The 21,367-nt window shown below is 39.2% G+C and overlaps 1 protein-coding gene across 8 annotated transcripts in view; it reads right to left on the reverse strand.

Annotated features, from left to right (window-relative positions):
* Window positions 1-2,621: 2,621 nt before the first annotated feature.
* Window positions 2,622-21,367, reverse strand: part of CALD1 (caldesmon 1) — a 188,808-nt gene continuing 170,062 nt past the window's right edge. For 6 of the 8 annotated variants that reach the window (XM_040471890.1, XM_040471892.1, XM_040471891.1 and 3 more), the window contains 7 exons: window positions 21,060-21,200; window positions 16,040-16,083; window positions 15,854-15,935; window positions 13,659-13,796; window positions 13,072-13,167; window positions 7,675-7,755; window positions 2,622-4,988 (listed from right to left, as the gene is read on the reverse strand). In XM_040471890.1, coding sequence (XP_040327824.1) covers window positions 4,980-4,988; window positions 7,675-7,755; window positions 13,072-13,167; window positions 13,659-13,796; window positions 15,854-15,935; window positions 16,040-16,083; window positions 21,060-21,200 — 591 coding nt within the window. In that variant the 3' untranslated portion in view covers window positions 2,622-4,979. The remainder of the gene's footprint in view (window positions 4,989-7,674; window positions 7,756-13,071; window positions 13,168-13,658; window positions 13,797-15,853; window positions 15,936-16,039; window positions 16,084-21,059; window positions 21,201-21,367) is intronic. The other 2 variants (XM_040471894.1, XM_040471897.1) reach the window with 2 other exon arrangements.

The following is a 21,367-nucleotide window of genomic DNA, read 5'->3' on the forward strand; positions in this document are numbered from 1 at the left end:
TGAGATGACAAAGTAATTATAAATCTGGGAACAAAAATGTTATTAAACAAATAAACCTCTCAGAAGTCTAAAAACTCTAAGACTTGTCAAGTCTAAAACTTGACAGCAGTACATCCAGAAGAGAGTTTATAAATTAGGTTGCTCATGAAATCACCATATCACTTATCAAACTCCATTATGTGTGGTGCACTGGGTATATTTTTGGGGGTACCAAAGAATATAAGGCAAATACTTTTCTTTTATTACCCCACGCTGAAATATTTTCTCCCCTCTCTAAACAGTGACAATCATGTACTACACAATTCTTTGACAGTTATGTCCTAGAACCTTGTGATATTTTCTCTTAAATTCTTGAATTGTTACTCAATATTTTGTAACTTTTTTTTTTAATTTTTTTTTTCAACGTTTATTTATTTTTGGGGGGACAGAGAGAGACAGAGTATGAATGGAGGAGGGGCAGAGAGAGAGGGAGACACAGAATCGGAAACAGGCTCCAGGCTCCGAGCCATCAGCCCAGAGCCTGACGCGGGGCTCGAACTCACGGACCGCGAGATCGTGACCTGGCTGAAGTCGGACGCTTAACCGACTGCGCCACCCAGGCGCCCCGATATTTTGTAACTTTTAATATCTATCACCTATCATTTATCTCCCCACTAGAATAATACAGTTGTTCCCCAAAAGTAGGAAGGTGGCAATCTGTGTAAGGACCAGATTATTTCAAGCTCACCCTTACTTTCAGGAGGCAGCTCTCTGTAGACCCATAAGTGGGAAGTAGTTTCACAAGTCCTCATCTTTGACAGAATATTCTTTTTTTCTTTTGGCCCCACTGGATTGCCAAAAGTCTGCCTCAGCCTTTTAGCTGCCTCTTGTAGATCACTGTATGCTCTGAAGCAGAAGTAGCCCTGGCATAAAGGCAAGAGAGAAAAAGTGCATCGAACAGGCAGCACATAACTAAGATACTATTTGAATGAGAAAATATCACATTAAATATAAAAGGACTAAATATTTCAGGTAAAACTCAAAGATAATCAGACTAGACTAAAGCCTGAACCCAAACCATATGATTTTTAAAGACATGCACCTAAAACTAAAGGCTACACAAAGGCTGAAAGTAAAGGGGTGGGAAAAGTTACGTCATGCAAGTGTTAACCAAAAGAAAGCCACTGTAGCAATATTAAGAATAGAAAACATAAACTTTAAGGCAAAAATCTTCACTACGCAGAGTGTTACTTCATAATGTTAAAATATTCAATTAACCAGAAAGACACAACGATTCTAGATTTGCGCATGCACCTAAAACATTATCTTAAAATATGGAAAGCAAAATTAACAAAATTACAAGGAAAAAATAGACAAATCCACAATCAAATGGGGAGATTTTCACATGCCTTTCTCAATAGTAGATATGGAACAACAAAAAAAAAAATCAGTAAGGATATAGAATGTTGGACAACATGATTAATAAGCTTGACACAAATAGAGCACTTAAGTCGAGACCTTGTTAGGTCATTTCCTTGGTCCTATGGAAGAACACGTATTTAGGGTCATGAGATTTTTAAAAATCCACTCTTCTATTTGGAGCACACGTGGAAGCAAGGGTATGAAAAAACCCTATAATACAGATCTGTTTCTACAACAGACTCTTTAAATTTATAATCTGACTATGCACGTTGTAAAATTAAATTCCGTCCATTCCTAATCCTATTAGTTTGGCACCAATACCAGACTGTATTCTTCTCATTATTTAATTTTGTGAATGGGCTTTGATGACAATTACCTTGTTGTCTTTTTTTTTTTTATAGTTAACATACAGTAGTATATTGGTTTCAGATGTACAATACAGCAATTCAACAATTCTATTCAACACCTTGTGCTCATTTCACAGTAAGTGTACTCTTAGTCCCCTTCAACTATTTCACCTACACTCCTAGCCACCTCCCCTCTGGTAACCATTAAAACTGATTGCCCTTCTTGTTAGGACGTAGAAGGAAAAAGTACTAATTATTTTTTAAGTTGCAGTAACTTGGCTAATTCTGTCCAATCTTATGGGCAAGATTTAGAGGCCTGTTCAGGAATTCTGGGCTCACAATTTAAACCTTTATGAAAAGAACCTCATATATGCCAACAGTGTTACATACATATGGAAAATTACTCTGAAAAAAATCTTTGGATTTAAATGTAATTGTCAGTGCATTGCAAATAGTAAGTATTCTACAAACGAAGGGTATATATTAAATGGCCATTTCTACTATAAAAGGTACTACCTTTGGGGAACCAGTACTCCCATCTTAGGAAGAAGAGGGTGGTGTATGACAAGATGGGGAATGAGGGAGGACGGGGGAAGATTTGATAATTTTTTTGGAAGGAGAATTTTTTTAATCCCTCTTTCAACCTTTTCTATACATATTTGATCCGTGTCCATATCAGAGCAATTTTCACTATTTTATTATAACATTGCCTGTAATAAGAATTACTTTAAAAATATGAAGTGGCTTTTCTTTTTTAAAGAGTGAAACCAAGACTCAATCTGAAATATACATTTTGCTATACCACCATCTTTGTTAAAACAGATACAACTCTTATTTGTAATCAATATAGTACATAAAAATACACAAGGCAAAGACATTTGGAGGAATTCCATTTATTGTGGATGCATTTTCACAATATATATTTATTGCAGCGATCAATTATCAGTGAAAAATATCAAGTGTTTATAAAATTTTTAGGAATGGCAGATTCACAGAACATGCTAGTCACCTTGCAGTCTTACTTCTTAAAGATAACAAAGAGAACTGTAATCAAACAAGTAAACAAGGAATTTATTTTTCAAAAGATTAAATCCAAACTGAACAAAGTTCTACCCTAAAACTTATTCCATCCAGTATTGGAATAAAAGTCAGGATCGATATATTCTCTTCTCAACTTTAGACTTTCTAGAAAAAATATATAATAGTGATCAAGAGAAGCTCTTATTCAAAAGTACAACAAAGCAATGTTACCTCACCATCGGCCTTAATTCAAACTTTGATCCATTTCACTCCAATTATGGGACTTGGTGCTAAATTAGGCACTGCATGTGAATTCTAGTTCATTTTATCATAGACTCATGTCTACTCTGTCATAGGGGCATGACCTGTGCAATCCTTGTGGCTTTCCTTCCTTTGGCCCAGGTGTGCTACAGCTACAGGATTCAACAGCTCTTTACTGGTTTACGAGGAAAATAGACTTTGAAAGGCAGTGGTCACTTCTCATGCCAGCCTTGCCCTGGCAAGTTCTTCCAGGGCAATACCATAGATTAGAAAAGAGGCATTTGCGAGGCTCCCTCATTGTGGCAGGAATTGAGACTAAGACAATTTTGGTTAAGTCAAATGAGGTATAAGTTTATAGAATTACACTTATGTATATCTCTACGCTAGAACGTATTGCCAAGACACTGGAGTACTCTTTTGTCATCCATTGTGAAGAATAGATGAACACTTACAAGCTAAAATAAGATCTGATATCTAGATTGTGTGTGTAAAATGTAAAAATGACAAGTCAATAGACTTGGGGGTAAAAGGTAAAACTAATAAAAGGTACATAGAGTTTTTCAAAATTCAACACGTTATCAACTTATGACAAGTACCAATGACTAAAAAAAATAGAAAAGTTTAATTTAAAAGGCATTTCAGTCCATTAAGAATGGAAGTACTGTCATAACTCCTAAATATTGGCTCTTGCTCACTTTTCTTCTCTGCTTCCAGACATTAGCCAATGTTGGTCATAGTATATCCATATGTAGAATTCCAATCTGTACAATTTGCAACTAAAATTCTTGTCTTGAAATTTTAGAGAAGGGAGAGACCTCATTTGTCATCTAAGCCAACCTACTGCGGACTTGATATTAAGAATAGAATACAGTTCTGAGCAAGCTTTGAGTTTGACCCAGATGGTAGATTTAGTACAATTCACACTGGACTTCAAGATTGCTTTTAATTATAAACTAAATACTATGTTTTATAGAAAATGCCAACTCATTTTGACACTTCTAATCTCTCTTTTCTTCTTACAGGTTAGCGGGCACTGGAAACATATCAATACCTATTCTGCCATGTCTCTATTGGCAAATATGAAATATTAATATAATATTGTGATCTTTAGTTTTTAAAAAGCTGTGATATTGGCTAGTTACAAGGACATACTGCTAAATATAATAGTCTAGCACATAAAAAAGCTTTCTACCATTAGTGTGTTTGTATATGTGTATGCACATACATACATGATCAGGTCATCTAAAATGTGGTTTGCTATCACTACCAAAGAAATCCACAAAGCAACCAACCTAAAGAATCAGTACCAATGTCAGCTAACATCATAAACCAATTTAGATATTCATCAGCATGAAAAAAGTAATACCTTAACAGTACATCTTTTTTTTTTTTTTAAGACATTTTTTTAAAGATTATTGTAGTATCTCAAATCTGAAACGGGTTACTTTCAGAAAGTGTTACAATTGCCCACTGAGATAATTTCTTCCATGCTTTATTCTAAAGTGCAGAAATAACATGACTTCTGTATTTAAAATAAAAAAAAAAAAAAACAAAACGAAACCACCATGGTTTGTTTTTCTGGACACTGCACACATTCCTCAGGCAATTTTCAACTTGAATCTCCTTTTGTTGACTTCTGACGTGGTTGGTATCACTGTTCAGACACAGAGTTATGATGATCAGTAGGAAAGTCTCTATTTCACAGCATGGGTTTCTTTAGAAACAGGCTCCTGTGCAAAGGCAGTACTTTACCATGAACACCTCTAGACTGTGATTATTAAATATAGTGATAATATACATGGGTTTACTGGGATAATGAAAAATAAAACAAAAGGAAATGAACTCAATTTAGTAAATCAACATAAATATAAAACAGAGCAAACTAGCCGTCTTCAACTGAGCTGGTCCAGCATCTTGAAGCGGCTACTTTGGGTTCTTTCTTGAATTGTCTCAAACCTGCTAAGAGAAGAGAGCTTTAAATCCAGAAGCCGTGGTGTTTCAGCGAGACGTTTTGTGTCAGAAGAAGAAAAAATAACTGTAATATGGCAGGAATAAATATTTATGAAGGGGGGGTTATTGCTGGTATTCTTTTCAAATATGTTCCTCGTCTTCTAGTCTACCTTCTCTTCTGTTGATTTTTTTACTTTCTTCTTTCTTTCTTCTTTATATTTCCCCTTCCCTATCTTGGTTTTTAGCCTTGTTTGTGACATTCATAGTCAAGGAGTTTTTTTTTTTTTAAACTCCACTTGAAGGGCCAGGAATCTGTAGTGTGTTTTCCAGAACAGGCACACGTGACTGAATGGCTCAGTCTTGGCCACGTCAAGGACAATGGAGAAGTGGAATGTGTTATTTTTTATTTCTTCCCTTCTATTCTTTTTTTTAAATATATTTTTTTAGTGTTTATTTATTTTTGAGAGAGAGAGAAAGAGCGAGACAGAGCATGAGCAGGTGAGGGGCAGAGAGAGGGAGATACAGACTCTGAAGCAGGCTCCAGACTCTGAGCTGTCAGCACAGAGCCTGATGCAGGGCTCAAACTCATGAACCATGAGATCATGATCTGAGCTGAAGTTGGACATTAAACTGACTGAGCCACCCAGGCACCCCTCTTCCTTTCTGTTCTTAACACCTCTACCCTCGAAACTTATCTGGCCCTTACTAAAAGTCCTTACTGATGTAGCCACAACTATTAGTGCTGTGAATCTGCATTTTCAAATGAGTACTTCCATTTCAAAGGAATGATTGCATGACATGTAGTGAGCTTGACATTTTGGAGCAAAGAAGCCATCTACTCTGCTACCACATAAACCCATCTCTGGGCCTCATGGTTTTATTAATATTATTATTATTACTATCATCATTACTACTGTACAGAGACTTTTGTGTTATAGACTGAGGAGAAGGGGGCACTCACCCTGTCACCTTCCCACCTGTACCACCATGTTGCATAATTCCAAGGAGTACTGTTTATGTTGTATTGAACATGAGTGGAGTTCTCTTGAGTTTTACCATTCCAGATTATATCTGTACTCCACTTTCCAGAACCCTGGCTCAGAGGAATGTTATCCTCTGGAGAGGCTCCATTAAACTGGTACTGATGGGTTACAGACAGCTGGTACCCTCTACTAAGAAATCCAACTACATACACATTTGGACCGCCACTTCTGAGATGCTAGAGGGGCCATAATGGCTTAAGTCAACAAAAGTTCATTCTTTGCCTGAAAAAAGAAACTAATAAACGATCCCCCTACCCTCCTCCACCAGGAGAAAATTGAGCAAAGAACTTTAAAACTTTATATTTTCTGCTAAATATGCAATCTTCAAAAGCAAGCAGCATGCGTAATGGTTAAGAATGTAGGCTCAGACCAGATTGCCTCAGTTTCAATGCAGGCTTTGCTAGCTTATTTGCTGTGTGGCTTTGGGAAAGTTCATCTCTCTGTGCTTTGTTTTCCTCAGCTCTAAATGGAAGTAATAATAAAACCCACTTCACAGGGTAGTTGAGATAATGTAGCTTAAGAAAGTAGAACAGTCCCTTGCATAGAGCAGACACTCAGAAAGCGTTAGTGGTTTGTAGTGGTGATAATTATTACTAGGTACTTCTAATATATTCAGCCATGACTTAGAAAACTTGTTTAAAACTCACCATAAGTAGAGACTGGGCTAGTGGATTTTATTGGAATGTAAGAGCAATTAATAACTGATCAAGAGACGGAACAACACACTTAGGCAGCTGTGCCAGACTTAGGAGCCTGTAGAAGGTAGGGAAGGGGAAGTGATTCTCTCACTTGAGAAACTGTAGAAATCCTCTGGTTGCCTTTGAGGTGTTCCTCGTTCTGGGTTTGCTAGAAAAGTGCTTCTAAATTGACCCATAAGCACACTGTTCTAATTCTGTTTATTAGTGGCTCTCTGATTTCTCTCTTTTCAATTTTTCCTCTATTAAAAAGAGAAGACTGGGCTTGTTGCTTGAATTGGGGAAGGGCTACAATTAGAAGTTGAATTGGCTGGACAACAAGGGGTCTTATTTTCAGTCTGTGCATCATTTAGATATTGTCCAGAGCCTCCTGTGTGAAGAATGAGCATAGCCTTTGACCAGAAGACCCTCCCTACCCCCAAAAAAAGACAAATCCAAGCACTCTTAACTATAAGTTTTCATAGGGTAGCAAGTTTTGCCTAACTTTTAAATACTATTTTAACTTTTTGCCATAGCAACCTTAGGTCGTAGGCTGCTGGCAAGGTAATAGTTCCAGAAAGCAGCTTTGGAGCCATTCACGGAGAAAGACGTTTTTCCCCAGGTGATCTTCAAATGCCTGTGGCTCCAAGCCTGGACCGTGTAAGGAAGTTACAGACCATGCTTATATGACACGACCTCTGTAGTCAACACTCCTAACACTGTGGCATTTCTAGAATGTCTTGCTGGGAACTACCCTACGAGTTTGGACTATTTATGTTGGATGACTGACAAGCCTACAATTCTGAAGGCTCTGTGAACTTTGCCTTTCACCGTACCATATATAAATTTTTAGAAGGTGATTGTTACCCAGAGAAGGCTCTGTGGATCTGTGATATGTCTCATTTGACCCTGGGACATCATACTGCAGCACACAGCAGGAAAAGAACCTATGAAAAACAAATCTTCCCAGAAAATTACCTTAGTGGGAGAAGTGACCTTATCCACAGATTGCTTTTCCCAGAGGTTCCGCTTGCCAGATACGTCTCCTGGCCTCAAATCCTAATGAAGGAAAAGCAGAGAAAATTGGTAGGGTGGCCATTTATATTTTCTGACCAGGTCTAAATAAGTCACCACGTCTGTTATTTGTTTGAATCAAGTTCTTGTTTAATACACTTTATCCTAGTGATATGAAATGGATGGAATCAAAAGGATCATTAGCCACAGTCTGGTTTTACATAGACCTTGATCTATGTTATGACACGAGAATGGGCTAGAATTATCCAGCATTTAGTTCCTATCCTCAACCAAGGGCTTACTGTTAATGGGTCAGTAGAATTGGAATAAAAGCATATTTAAAATAATGTAGCCTATTTTTAACTTTTCACGCTCTTACAAGTGAACAGAACATACGTTAGCTTTAAATAATTCTTTTGAGGTTGTGTAAGCGTTTCACCTCTTGCAGATTACCTTTTCTTTCAGCGTTCTGCCTGTATCCCTGAACTCTTAGGACTTTAGTACATTCCAGCCTAACTTCTAGATGACGATATTCCATTTCTTTGCCTGAGGACCTTCTCTGGCTACAGATGCCCACTTCGCCCACCCAGGAGGGAGGCTGGAAGTTCAGAGAGTTAACAACCCCAGGAGCAGTCCTCAATCACTCACCGATGAGACTTGGTGCGAGAATATTTTTCAGGCTCACTCATGCCTCATGTAGGGGTAACTCTGAAGCATGTGTTTTATGTTGGGTTGCCCCAGTGGGATTAAGTTTTTATAGCCCATGTGCTTAATAACATTATTGGTTACCTGCTTTTCCCTGACTCACTTCCTACAGTGTTTTCTTCACCTCCCAAGTAAACTACCCGCACTATCTTAGGGTCTGCTTCTGGGCAGCTCAAACTAAAATGCTTTTCTAATTGCACTTTCCTCAGACTCCAGTCATTTCGTGTTTCCTGAGGAGTAGGTGGGTAATTCAGAAGTGTATCAGTAGGACCTAGCTCCATGAAAGTAAACATTTGCCACAAATTGTACCCATAAGAGAAAATCGAGCTGATGACATATGTGAAAACATGTGGAAATCTTGGGAAGAAAACACTAAAATACGCTTGATAACAGTTACATAGCTTTGATTCGTTATTTACTACCTCATAATTAATTTGGTTTGGATAAGGGTCCAACTTTCTGTTTCCATTTACTTTTCTTCCAGCATTTGATTATGCCAGTACTTGGCAAAGGTAGTTTGGAGAAAAGAAATGTGTTTTACCAAAATAGTAATGTTTATTTTGGCAAGCCCTTTTCTCATTAGGAAGGCAAAGCTAATAGCAATTGCATTTATCCACAGACACTGGTCTAAATGGACATATTTTTGACAGATACTATTGAAATCCCGACACTAAAAATGCACTGGTTAAATGGTACCATGTGAAGCATTTCAGATTTACCTTAATCTTACTGAGTTTCTGGATTTCCGTTGTGGCTGGGATTCCTGATATTCTAGGAGAGAGTTATACCTATTTAACTTGGAACCAGTAAGCAACAAATCAGATTGTTTTTGAAGAATTCCACTACCTTTGCCAATGTAGCTAGGAGCTGCCAAATTGTCTGGACGACTGAAAATTTGGGAAACTATAATTAGGAACATACTAATGGAAGCTCTGGAAAGGGGCTGTTATTACTTTATTTATTTGATTCATATAAAACAATTGTTATTCTTTCACATGAATGTTCTTCTACAGAAGACGGTGAAGTGTATTTCCCTTAAATCCTGCCTATGAATCTTTTGAGAGCACTTAAAGAGTTTAAAGAGTCCATTTTAAGAAAATATTAACATCCAAGTGGTAAGTTGGCATTTTAAATCAAAAGGGAAATATAAATGAAATTACCTGACCAGACTACATTTTAGAGAAAGACCCACTCCGGAAGAAGAGGGAGAAATGAAGCAGGAGAAGCAGGTTTCCAATCAACCAGAGATCAGAGAATGAAGAAGAGAATTCAGCTGAGAAAGACACATTGTTGTTTTCTTTTTTTTTTTAAACAAAAAGAAAGACAAATTAGCACTTAAATTGCTATACATAATATGTAGTTTAGACACAAAGAACAGTCAAACCAGATAAAACAGACATACTCAGAACTGGATTCCGTTTACAAAGTTACCCCGAAATCCTGGGAATTCTACCCACAAACAGCAGTAGATGTCCCAGTAAAGAATCAGGTATAAATCAATGTTTGATTTTGAATAAGTTAAATTTCAGGGACCCTAAGTAATATTGATTTGATGAGCTATTTTGAACACTTTTAATTTTTAGCATATATGAATATTATTACATAGCCAGTGGTGTTTCCCTTTGGGGAATTCTTGAGCAAGACACTAATCCTTGGATTACTCCCTTCCTTCTTGAGGTTTCCCTGGGTGAGGACTGCTTTGGTGAAAGAATTTCCCTCTGATTTTTCCTTACTGTCCACATGCCACACATCTGTCAAAACAAAGCCAGGCTGTCCCCTCCACCCATGAATACTAGGGAACATAAACAAGGGGCTGAAGGCCCCTTCACAAATCAGAAGGCCCCTTCAAAGGTCTCCTATTTGCTGTTGTCTTAGGTAATCTTCTGACATCCTGGGTTCAGGGTCAGGCTGACCAGAGTCCCAAGGGTGTCAAACTCAGATGCCTGCCATGAAGGACCAGGCTGGAAATACAAATGCCTGCAGAGGCCTGGTGCAGAACAACGACAACAACAACGACGACGACGATGACGACGATAACAACAACAACAGAGAATCAACAAATTCAAGATTGCCTGCCTCTACACCTGAAACGTGTTCAAATTACAATTTTAAAAAGGGGAATAAAACACGACGGCCCCAAACTACACAGATCTTAGCTGCAGGCCACCAGTATGAGACCACCTGGACAAGGCCTGGATCAGATCCTTGCTTGATCTGTCTTTCTAAGCTGCTTTCCTGGACTTAACCTTTTCCTGACAAGTTTTATGCATCTGCTGGATCCTTCCAGCACTTTCCGCATTTCAGAAATTTCATCTCTCCTGGATCCATAGTGTCGCTGACTTACTTTCCTGCCTTGCTGGGCTCCAAGTCATGTCGTTCCCCAGAGACTGCCCTGTTGCTTATTCAGATTTTGGCATAGCGCTGTGTCTACTACGCCAGGGATGTGCACAAAGCTTAAATTGCTTATCAAGCATACTCAAACTGGCTTTTATTTATAACATCACTTACATGTGTTTTCTTCCGATGTGACCTTCATTCAGGAAGCCACACTAGTCTACAAAATCCAATGGGACATAGGAAAAAAGTGGTCACCACGAGCTATACTAATTGCCACATTCTTCTTTCCTTTTCCTCTCCATCCTCTAGGAGATGGTCTAGCAAATTGCTTACTAAATCATAGGTAAGGCAGGCAATGATTTTGTAATTTCCCTGTAATACCTTTTGGTCCTGCCAGAAAATGGGCTTTTTTGGTGGAAACCTTGACACAGTTATTATATCTGTTGTAATAATAACTAAGTTAAATCTCTTAACCGTCCCATTAGGATGACACAGATGATGATAGATGTATCAGTTAAGGTACTGCTAAAAGAGTATGGGTCAAGTCCTGGGCTGAATACAGGAGTATAATACGATATAGAAATGAAATAGATTGCAAATACTGTAAATGTGAAAAAGTGACCATCTCCTCTAGCAACGTGCCATACTCATCGAAGAAGAAAACATACACCTTCTCTCTTTATCCTTGCTTGTGAGATCTTCAGTGGGTCCATGAACTTTCTGAATTTGTATCAAATGCAGGTTTGTGGGGACAGGGTCCTTAGATCTCATTAGGTTTTCAAAGAGATCCCCAATTCAGAAAGGCTAATAATCACTAGCCTGGAACTTATATAACTTATATAAATTATATAAATTACCATTTAAAAAAGGAATTTCTACTCTTTTTTTTTTTTTTTTTTTTGTGTTTATTTTTGAGAGACAGAGAGAGACAAGAACAGGAGTGGGGGGAGGGGAGCAGAGAGAGAGGAAGACACAGAATCCTAAGTAGGTTCCAGGCTCTGAGCTGTCACCACAGAGCCTGACATGGGGTTCCAACCCACGAACCATGAGATCATGACCTGACCCGAAGTTGGATGTTCAACCAACTGAGCCACCCAGATGCCCCAAAAAGTAATTTCTACTCTTTATGTCACCTTGGGTGCTGGGGAAATTTGAGACACTTAAGAGAACATACCTCTTGGGTATGATCTCTCACTTAAACTGTCTCCAATTATAGGCCCCCTTTCCTGTATCTACTGGGAAGGCGGAAGAGATGTTTTTTCCAATATATAAAGACTTTCCAATTGTAACTTGGGTTTACATTAAGTTTTATACCTCCTGTGAGTCCTAATGCAAAAAATCTTGGGCTGAATACTAATTAGATGACTATAGGGAGTTGCATCCATGAAATATATGGACATATTTCTATTTTTTCTTTTTTAAGTTGGAAAAGTGATAAACTTTACTGACTTTGGAGACTAAACGTGGAGCCAATGGATGAAATCAAATGGTCAACAACGCAGAGACCATGATTTAGAATGCTTTTCTTCTACCTCTGGCTTAGAGTGGTTGTGACAAGGCAGTCTCTGCTCCCTTGGACACCAACAAAGGCATAAAAGCAATCTAACAGAGAAAACCCACTAATATTTGGTAGGGAGCTTAGTAAGGTTTTTGATTATAATGATAAATGGAAAGCAATTATCAGACATTCAATGACAAATTTAAAAGAACATTTTTATAGTAAGATAGCCACGCTTAATAAGAAAATGTTAGATTTCCAAAAATAACATTCATAACCAGTTTTTATAGTTTCCAGTTCTGTTTTTTTTTCTTTCTAATGGCTTTCCTTTGGAGGTGTTGACAATAAAATTACAGCAATTATTTCAACAACTACCCAATTACTATATTTTTGTGTTAAGTTACAGAAATTAGGCAAATTAGAAAATATGCGTTCAAAATAGCCAACATACACATTCTTTTGGGAATAAGTCTAGGAGGGCTCTCCAGAGAGAAGTGGCCAAGATAATTTGACATTTTCACTTCCAAATTCCTAGCTGTGATTTACAGAATGGAAGCTAAACAAACAGACCAGTTAAGAATGTAAGTGTAAACTGCCTCCAGCTCGGGCTTAACTGCTCTTCTCAGGGTGTAGAGGCGATTATGGCTCCATTTTACCCTCTGGGTAATTAGAGTGGACCATCCTCTGTAAATCTGAGCCCCTCCTTTTTGCTATTGAACTGGAGCACTGTCTTTCCCAGGCAAATAGGCCCACGGCCTGTTTTCTTTTGCTGCTAAAAACTAAGAGATCAAAAAACTTCAGAAAAACCCAAAGCTGCTTACCGAAGGTTTGGGAGCGGGTGACTTATTTCCATCTGGGGTTTTAGTTAGCCATTCATTGATGCGGCTGGAAACCCCCACCTTCAAGCCAGCAGTCTCCTACAAAGTTAATAATCCAACATGACAGAGAGAGAGGGAGAGAGAGAAAAAAAACTTTACTTGGAGAAAAAACCCCTTAAAAGTAACCTCAAAAGACTATGAAGTGTTACTTCACATAACCATCACATAACACAGATCAATGATTGATCTTTAGATTTAGTATTTTGAGTAAAAGAAACCTTAAACTTGCTATTTAAAGACTGTGTTATCTGGTTTTCTTTCCTCCGCACCTCACCCTCCTCCCTATTTCCAGGGGCTGAGGATTAATTTCAAGCTCTTCATTTAGAATACTGTGGCCAGAGAGCATAGTACAGAGTCTAGCCTCATGAACACATTGCCTCTGAAAGAATTATATCGTCTTCACTGCTTTTATTATTAACTAGTGTGATTCCTTAAAAAAAAAGAGAGAGAGAGAGAGAGACAGACAGAAACAAACAAAAACAAACAAGGGAAAAAGGAAAAATATCCAACTTCCAAAATCCTATACTTACCTTGTTTGGTGTGCCTGATACAGTGGGGGATGAAAACACATTCCCTTTCTCCCACATGCTCTTGATATTGCGTACACCCTCAGCAGGAACAGGGAGATCTGAGGCTGCTGGCTTCATAGGTTTTGCGGTTTTTGTTCCCTGAAACGTGTGAACTATTTTTAGGGTTGGTGCTGATAAGTCTGTTCTCATAAAATTACAGCGAGCTTGTCTTCCTCAACGTTAACATTGAAAAAATTCACTGTGATAGTTAAAAATATCACCTTCCCCCCCAAATTCTGTTGTTAATTGTTACAATAATTGTCGTAAAACTACATTCTGATGACATATAGACCTCAAATAAACCATAATATATACATCAGAGGATCTTTAAAAAATGAAATTATGCTTGGGGCACCTGGGTGGCTCAGTCGGTTAAGCACCCGACTCTTGATTTCGGCTCAGGTCACGATCTCATGGCTCGTGGGTTCGAGGCCCAAGTTGGGCTCTGCGCTGACAATGTGAAGCCTGCTTGGGATTCTCTCCCCCTCCTGCCTGCCCTTCCCCTGCTTGCTCTCTCTCTTCTTCTCTCTCAAAAAGAAATAAATAAACTTAAAAAAAAAAAAGAAACTGCCTTTTACTGGGACACCACTAGTTGTGAAGGGGATATTTCACTTCATTTCTTCAACAGATTCTTTTTAAGTGCTTTATGTGAGCAGGGCACTGTGCTAGGCTCTGGGGATATTGTGCCACTCAAGACAGTCTGCACTGTAAGCTACAGTGGACTTAACACTTTAATAGGGGAGAGAGATGGTAACTAGTTACACAAGTATTTATTTCACATTGTGAAAAGTGGTATGCGAAGGAATGTGGTGCCATAAAGCATGCCCAGAGAGCATGTGTTAGGGGAATAATACTTAGTTTAGGGAAGCAAAGAAGGCTGCTCTGAAGAAGTGACATTAAAATGGAGATCTGACACAAGGCTTGGAAGTGGCTAGGTGAGAAGAAGGAGCAAATGCCATTCCATGTAGAGGGAATGACATACCCAAAGGGCTGAAGACAGGGCATGTTAAAAAGGTGTGCATTCAAGATACGTTTCCATTCGTAGTGATGGGCATACCCAGAATTGTGCAGTTTCTCTGGTGGTCCTGCTTTGTGGCCTGTGGCTTGTGTGGGTGGTTGGCCACACACGGATGGTAGCAAGGTGGTACCATCAGTGGCCTGCACATAAAAGTATCTCCCGGGACTGTGTAAACTCTGAGGCCCCAGTCCTGGCTTCCTTAATCCTATTAGAGCTCTGATCAATTCAGCCACAGAAAATAACCATCTGCAATTTGTCTTATATTTCACTGGACATTCAATCTTGTGAAAAATCACCTCTTGAGTGTTAGGACTTGATTATTCATTTGACAAATCATCCAGACCTCTCTCTTTCTTATTCCCTCTTATCATTTGTTTGTGAACAATTTTACAGGGATCTCCACTCTGCAGTACAAAGGACAGGAGAAAAATCAAACCAAACTGATCCAATTACTTTATAGGTTGTGATACACATCTGAAGGGTAAAACCATTGACTAAAACTACAAAAAGAGAGAAAACACATCTTGATCAATGGCACTATACCAAGTGCTTTGGTACTTGGAAATATACTTTATTTCCAAATAGTGTAGAACCCCCTTTGGGGGTGGGGTGTGGAAAAAAGTTGAAACAGAAAGAAGCATAAAACTATGGTCTTAAGAGCACAAAACAATCATTTTTAAATTGATGATGATGAAACTTGGTCTGGCTATCACCTTTATATTAATTTATAGTACTACTTTTATTTGATAATAAAAGTTTTGATAGATTAAAAAAAAAAAAAAGATGAACCCAAGTTGTAACTGTTGAAATTACATATGGGAACACATTTTGTAAGTAACTAAGGATCTTGAAGATATACTTATGAACATACAAGTAATATAGTTCAATACCAATAAGCCCATTCATTAAAAGAGTAACAGCTTCACTAAAGAATACTCTGGCTGAAAGTAGAAAACAACAATTTATCTCTATTACTGTTCTTCTGTATAGCTAGTTCAAAGTACAATAGAGCACCACTAATATTCTAACATAGTAATGTGGTTATTGGCTGTGATTACCGTCCTAAGCTTCTATGGTCATCTATCAGCAGAATCTATTTCTGTCTGCCCATGACCGTGGCACTGAGACAGTCTCTCACCTCAATTGCGCTGGTATACTGCTCCAGTCTGCTGTCAATCTTAGACACAACTGCTGCTTGGTGAGTCGATTTGACACCACTGCTAAGTGAATAAACACACACACACATGCATAAAAATACAAGAGAGAATCTTTCCTTACATATAGAACAGCTGATGATTCTCATTGAACAATCAATCACATTTACCTTTTCTGCACAGACTTATTCAAAAATTCTGCTCGCTCTTCTATCTAGGAATTGAAAAAACAAACAAACAAACAAACCCTAGTTAATATTTGCAGCTTATAAACGATGTTTCTCGGCCCATGCCACTGGGCGAGTAAAAGCTTCAGAGAGTGTGCAGGGGTAATAGGATTCTGAGCCCAGCAACTCTGCTCCATGGTAAAGTACTTAGGAGGTATTTGAGGTGAGATTTGGAGGGGACAAACATAGGACTGGGCAGATGATAAAGTGTGGAGAAATACAAAGTTCTGGAGGTAAATTAAAGACCAGACAGAAATGGAATAACAAAGCCTCTGAAACAATGTAAATTAGTGGCAAAGTAATTACGTTTCAAGACAAAAACTTTTTTTTCTTTCAAAAGCACTTGCTGTTACCCTTTAGGATTTATTTATACGTACAGATATACCATGTTATTTGATGAGCAAAATTCTCCCACCATGTTTTAACACATATTACGTGTGTAACAGGATCGAATAAGAAAGGTAACTAGGAACTCCGAACTATTCACTTACTGCTTAGCCTGGTTTCTTAACTTGACAGCTGTCCAGCCTACTGCTGAGCCTAATTTGTCTTGAATATAGAAGATGGGGAAGGGGCTGGATTGAGACTGGGGCACAGCTCCTCAGGGCTGAGGCCTCTCATGAAACCCTGTTAGTCCAAGTGGGAATTATGGAAATAAGCCTGGAAAAACTGATGAAATGGTAAGTTCGGTGGTCTTTAACAAATTCCTTTTTCTCTTTAAAGCTAGGAAATTCCTTTTTGCTAAACCTAAAGCCACTAAGTCAAACATTTTGGTTTACTGAAACTATATCATCAAATCAGATGTTCTATGTAAGTCAGCAATTATCTGTTGACTCCTTATGATACCCAACTCCAGGGTAGCAATATCCTCTGTCATTCACCACCTATCAAAGTCAGCACATGGTAAAACCTTTGTATATGACTGCCTATGCCAAAGCACACATGTGCTGAAGGAGTCCATTTTCTGTCCTGTTCAGGACAGCCAAGGAATCTGCTAGACTTCAGTTACCCTAGACTGGTGTGGTTGAGTGTGCCTTAGAGCCTTCTGAGATGTTAGTGGCTCTTTCTGGCCTGGACTGTCCTGGGACTTATGGACTATTAATAAACACCCTTAGGCTTTTTGGAAAACATGCTTCACTTCTAATATCAGTTGAATAACATTTTTATAGAGGTTAGTGGCGGGGGGGGTGTCATCATTTCCAATGATTTCTTATAATGATAAAAGCAAACTCATTAAAAATAAAACTTGTTGCAAAAAAAGTGCTATCAGTAGCCCTGAGTTTGTGGGATGCGAAGTGTCTTAAATCTTATTTTCCTGATTTTAATATAAACTTAGAAGTGCACCCCTGGAGAAAAAGTTCCCAGTTGAATAGGCGAAATACATTGAAACCATGCAATGCACTGGCACTTTTAATATTATCCATCCATCCATCCATCCATCCATCCAACCATCTTTTAACCCTACCAGCCTGTCAGCTAAGTAACTAAGCAATAAATTATATACTGAGTACCCACTGGATAAAATTGAACACTTGACAATGTATGAGACAGTATCCCTTTCTTTAAGGAGAACACAGTCAGTAGCGAAGACTAACAGAACATATGAATGAAATACCGAACATTCAAGTGATAGGTACCAAGTAAAGATAAGAAGAAAATGCTGGGGCCATAGGAGAAGTGAGTTTCTGGGGTTGGTGGAGAAGATATGCAGTAGGTTTGATTCGGAGCTGAGATTTTTAGTTTACAGTTGACACAGTTTTATCAGTGAGTTTATAGAAGTGAGGGTGCGTGAGGTACAGGGGATAGGACATTTGTTGCGGAGCAAACCCATGCACAAAGATTTGGGGAACACACACAGAGGAGGGGGGATGGAGGAATGAAACACATAGTGAAGGCCGGAGGCATGAGTAAGGGGAAGCAGAGGTGAGACTTGCTCTTTGTAGCACTTCTAGCATCCTTCCGACTCCGGGATGAGCTTTTGGCCTCGGCTATCCCATTAATTCAAATTACAGAGATTCTCGGAAGCCAACATCTCCTTCTGTATCTACGGTATTTAATATAGCTTGACTTCATTACTGCATTTTTTCAGGGCTAACCATGCACTTATGGGTGCATTCCTATTGGAAAATTCCTTAACTTGGTTAATCTAGACAATGTAACAATGTGTACTGGATTTACACTACACAAATTTCTGTAGTTTAACAACAGGAGTTGGTTCTTCTGAAGACCGAGAGGTGGCGGTGTTGTCCTGATGAAACTCGGGAGAAAAGCATGCTATTCATTTTCTAAAATTGGCTCTCTCCTTCCTCTACACCCCTTTCACCACCAAAATATGGAAACAACAACAATAAAAACCCAATTTTATATTTAATTTACTTAAAATTTGTTCTGTGCATGGATTATGTAAGAAAAATAATTCACTGCTAACAAAATTTAACTGTGCGAAACCAGGTTCAGTTTCCCAGACAAAGGAATAGAAGGAGTCATGAGAACTTAACAAAATACATGAGTTGATAATATTTTGAGGTCAGATAGCAAATGTTTTCCCTTGCATTGGCATGCTACAATGTTAACTTACAACCACTTACAAAAGTCGCAGGGCCAAGAGTAGCAACAATGGTAGGAATTCAATGGTAGCATATGAAATTGAGCTCTAAAACCAGAGCCACAGCAAATTCTTCAAGGCACATACTATGGAGAAAAGCAATAGATTGTCTGTTCCTGAAAGCGTGTCTCTGTTATATAGAAATTTAAAAATGTTTTGTTTCTTTTTAACATAAATACTTTGATTGCTCACACATGCTTCTCCAGCGGAGGGGGCAGATGAATGGCCTCCTGGGAGACTATGAAATGGGAAGCCAGGAGTCTGGTTGAGGAAAAGACCAGAGAAATTAAGTAAGTTGAAGAATTTAGTTGAGAGGAGATATTTGAAGGAGGATGGACTGTAGTTTCTCCTGCAAATAGGAAGAATAGAAATTAAAAGTATAGATGTTCCTCTAGTTTCTTCATGTCACCAAGATTGTTCAAGGAAAGTTTAGCTTGGGTGAGATTTCAAGGAAGATAGAAGGATCTTTGATTATTGATGAAGCAGGAACACAAGGACCCAGACTTGGAACACAACAAACTCTGGTCATTGCATGGAGATAGCCTGAACTGAGTGGATTGTGTGTGTGTGTGTGTGTGTGTGTTTTGTTTTGCCTTTCTGTTCTTTCCTCTATAGTGGGGATCTGCAAACTATGGCCCATGTGCCCATGGGTCTTATGCAGGCCATGGTTTGCACATGGCACTCAAGCTAAGAATGAGTTTTATGTTGTTAAATGGTTTTCAAATCCAAAAGAAGAATATTTTATGACATAGGAAAATTTTATGACATCCAAATTTCTTTTTATTTATTTATTTTTGAGAGAGAGAGAGCAAGCAGAGGAGGGGCAGAGAGAGAGGAAGACAGAATCCCAAGCAGGCTCCAGGCTGTCAACGCAGAGCCCAAACTCACAAACGGTGAGATCATGACCTAAGCTGAAATCAAGAGTCAGACACTTAACCCATTGAGCCACCCAGGCACCCCTGAAATCCAAATCTCAGTGTGCATGAATAAAGCTCCTCTACTCCACAAAGCTTCCCTCTACTGACTTTGCTCAGTTCTAAGATCTCACTGTGCCGGTAGTCTGCATTTAGCTACCCGGTAATCCTTGGATTCCCCAGAGCAGTCGACTGTGTTAATGCCACAGGGGCAGCGACCTTGCTTTGTACTTCTCTCCCTCATAGTACCTAGCATGCATCGGGTACATTATAAATAGCAACTATTAAACAATAAAATCCCCCAGTGGCTTAGTTCGGACTCCCCCCTGAAGCAGATCCTGAGAACAGAGGGTTTGAGTACACGGAGTTCATTAGGGAAGTGGCAGGGTATGACTGGGGCCCAGATGATCAAAAAGACTCAGTGAAGTTCCTTAGGGATCAAACATGCTGCTTTTCCTGTGAAACAGGTAATAGGTATAAAATGTAAGTAACTGGCTTTTGGACATTTTAGTGGGCCACATGAGGTGACCTCACACACATAATTATAGACACACACATGCACATACTGAACCAGCTGGAGGCTGGCTATGAGTCTCTCTGGTTTTGCCCATCGTCAATGCTTTGTAGTCTTGCTACGTTGATGGAAAATGAAGGTGAAGCGAAAGCGTTAAAAGTTCCAATCTCTGAAGATTCATTCATTCATTTTTTCATTCAACAAATGACTATCTTCACTGTGCCAGGTGCTCAGTACATGTTAACTCTCAAAACAAAAGACACATATTTGAAAATAATGGCAGATTGAGTGTAAATGACAGACAGCACTTTCTTGCTTCTGTTCTCTTTGCTCTGCATGTCAACCCTTCCACCATGTCCTTGACTGGGCTCCCTTCTGCTTGTTCTCTTTTCCCCCACTTCCGGCAAGTGGGAGCTGTGCTCCTTGAAGGCAGCGATGGGACCAGACTCATCCTGGCAAAGGACCCTATCCAAGGCACACTTCATTGCCTCCTGGGATAATGGCTTTCAAATTTGACCAGTACCCCTTCCAGCTGCCCTACTTTTAACAGTGACAAATTAAAAATGAAAAGCAGCCTTTATAATACGGTTGCCCACTTGGTGAACTTTAAATGTTTCCATTTTCAATTGCTCACAGCAATGAGGCCTCCGGAGGGCACAGGTCAGTGAAATCTAGAGAGAATCGCTGAATGTCACTTTAACACACACCAAAGCATCTAAGAAACAACAGATACCAATTTCTCCACCTCACTTCTCTCCTTCCCTCACGTTGCCAACAATGGTAAGCTGTGAAAAGGCTGAAAGAAGGAGCAGAAAGGTCAGTGAAGCAGAGGCTCCACATGATGAAGAGCCAAGTAAGGGGCTGAGGTCAGGTTTCCATCACATTATGACAGAGGTGTGATGAGAAATCTTTCTGGGAGAAAAAAAATACCTTGAGAGATGAACCTTTGGGGGTGAAACATTTGAATGGCTTCTTGTCATCTGATAAGCTGTCTTCTGGCATCTTCTGACGTTTCTCAGCAGCTTCCGCCCTCCGCTTTTCAATCTCTTCCCTTAGCCTCCTCTTCTCTTCCTGAGACAGGAGAACAAATAACACGGACATCGATATCAGCTTCCAGCCAGAAGGAAAGAGGGCTGTAGGCGAAGGAGCACTGGTGCCGCAGGGGAAAGAGTGGGCTTCTGGACTGCATGCCACCCCCTCCTCCAGGGTGGTCGCCAGAGATGAAGCCTGAGCCCGTG

The sequence above is a fragment of the Herpailurus yagouaroundi genome, unplaced genomic scaffold, assembly GCF_014898765.1.
Source record: "Herpailurus yagouaroundi ecotype Mexico unplaced genomic scaffold, PumYag 100, whole genome shotgun sequence".
NCBI lineage: Eukaryota > Metazoa > Chordata > Mammalia > Carnivora > Felidae > Herpailurus > Herpailurus yagouaroundi.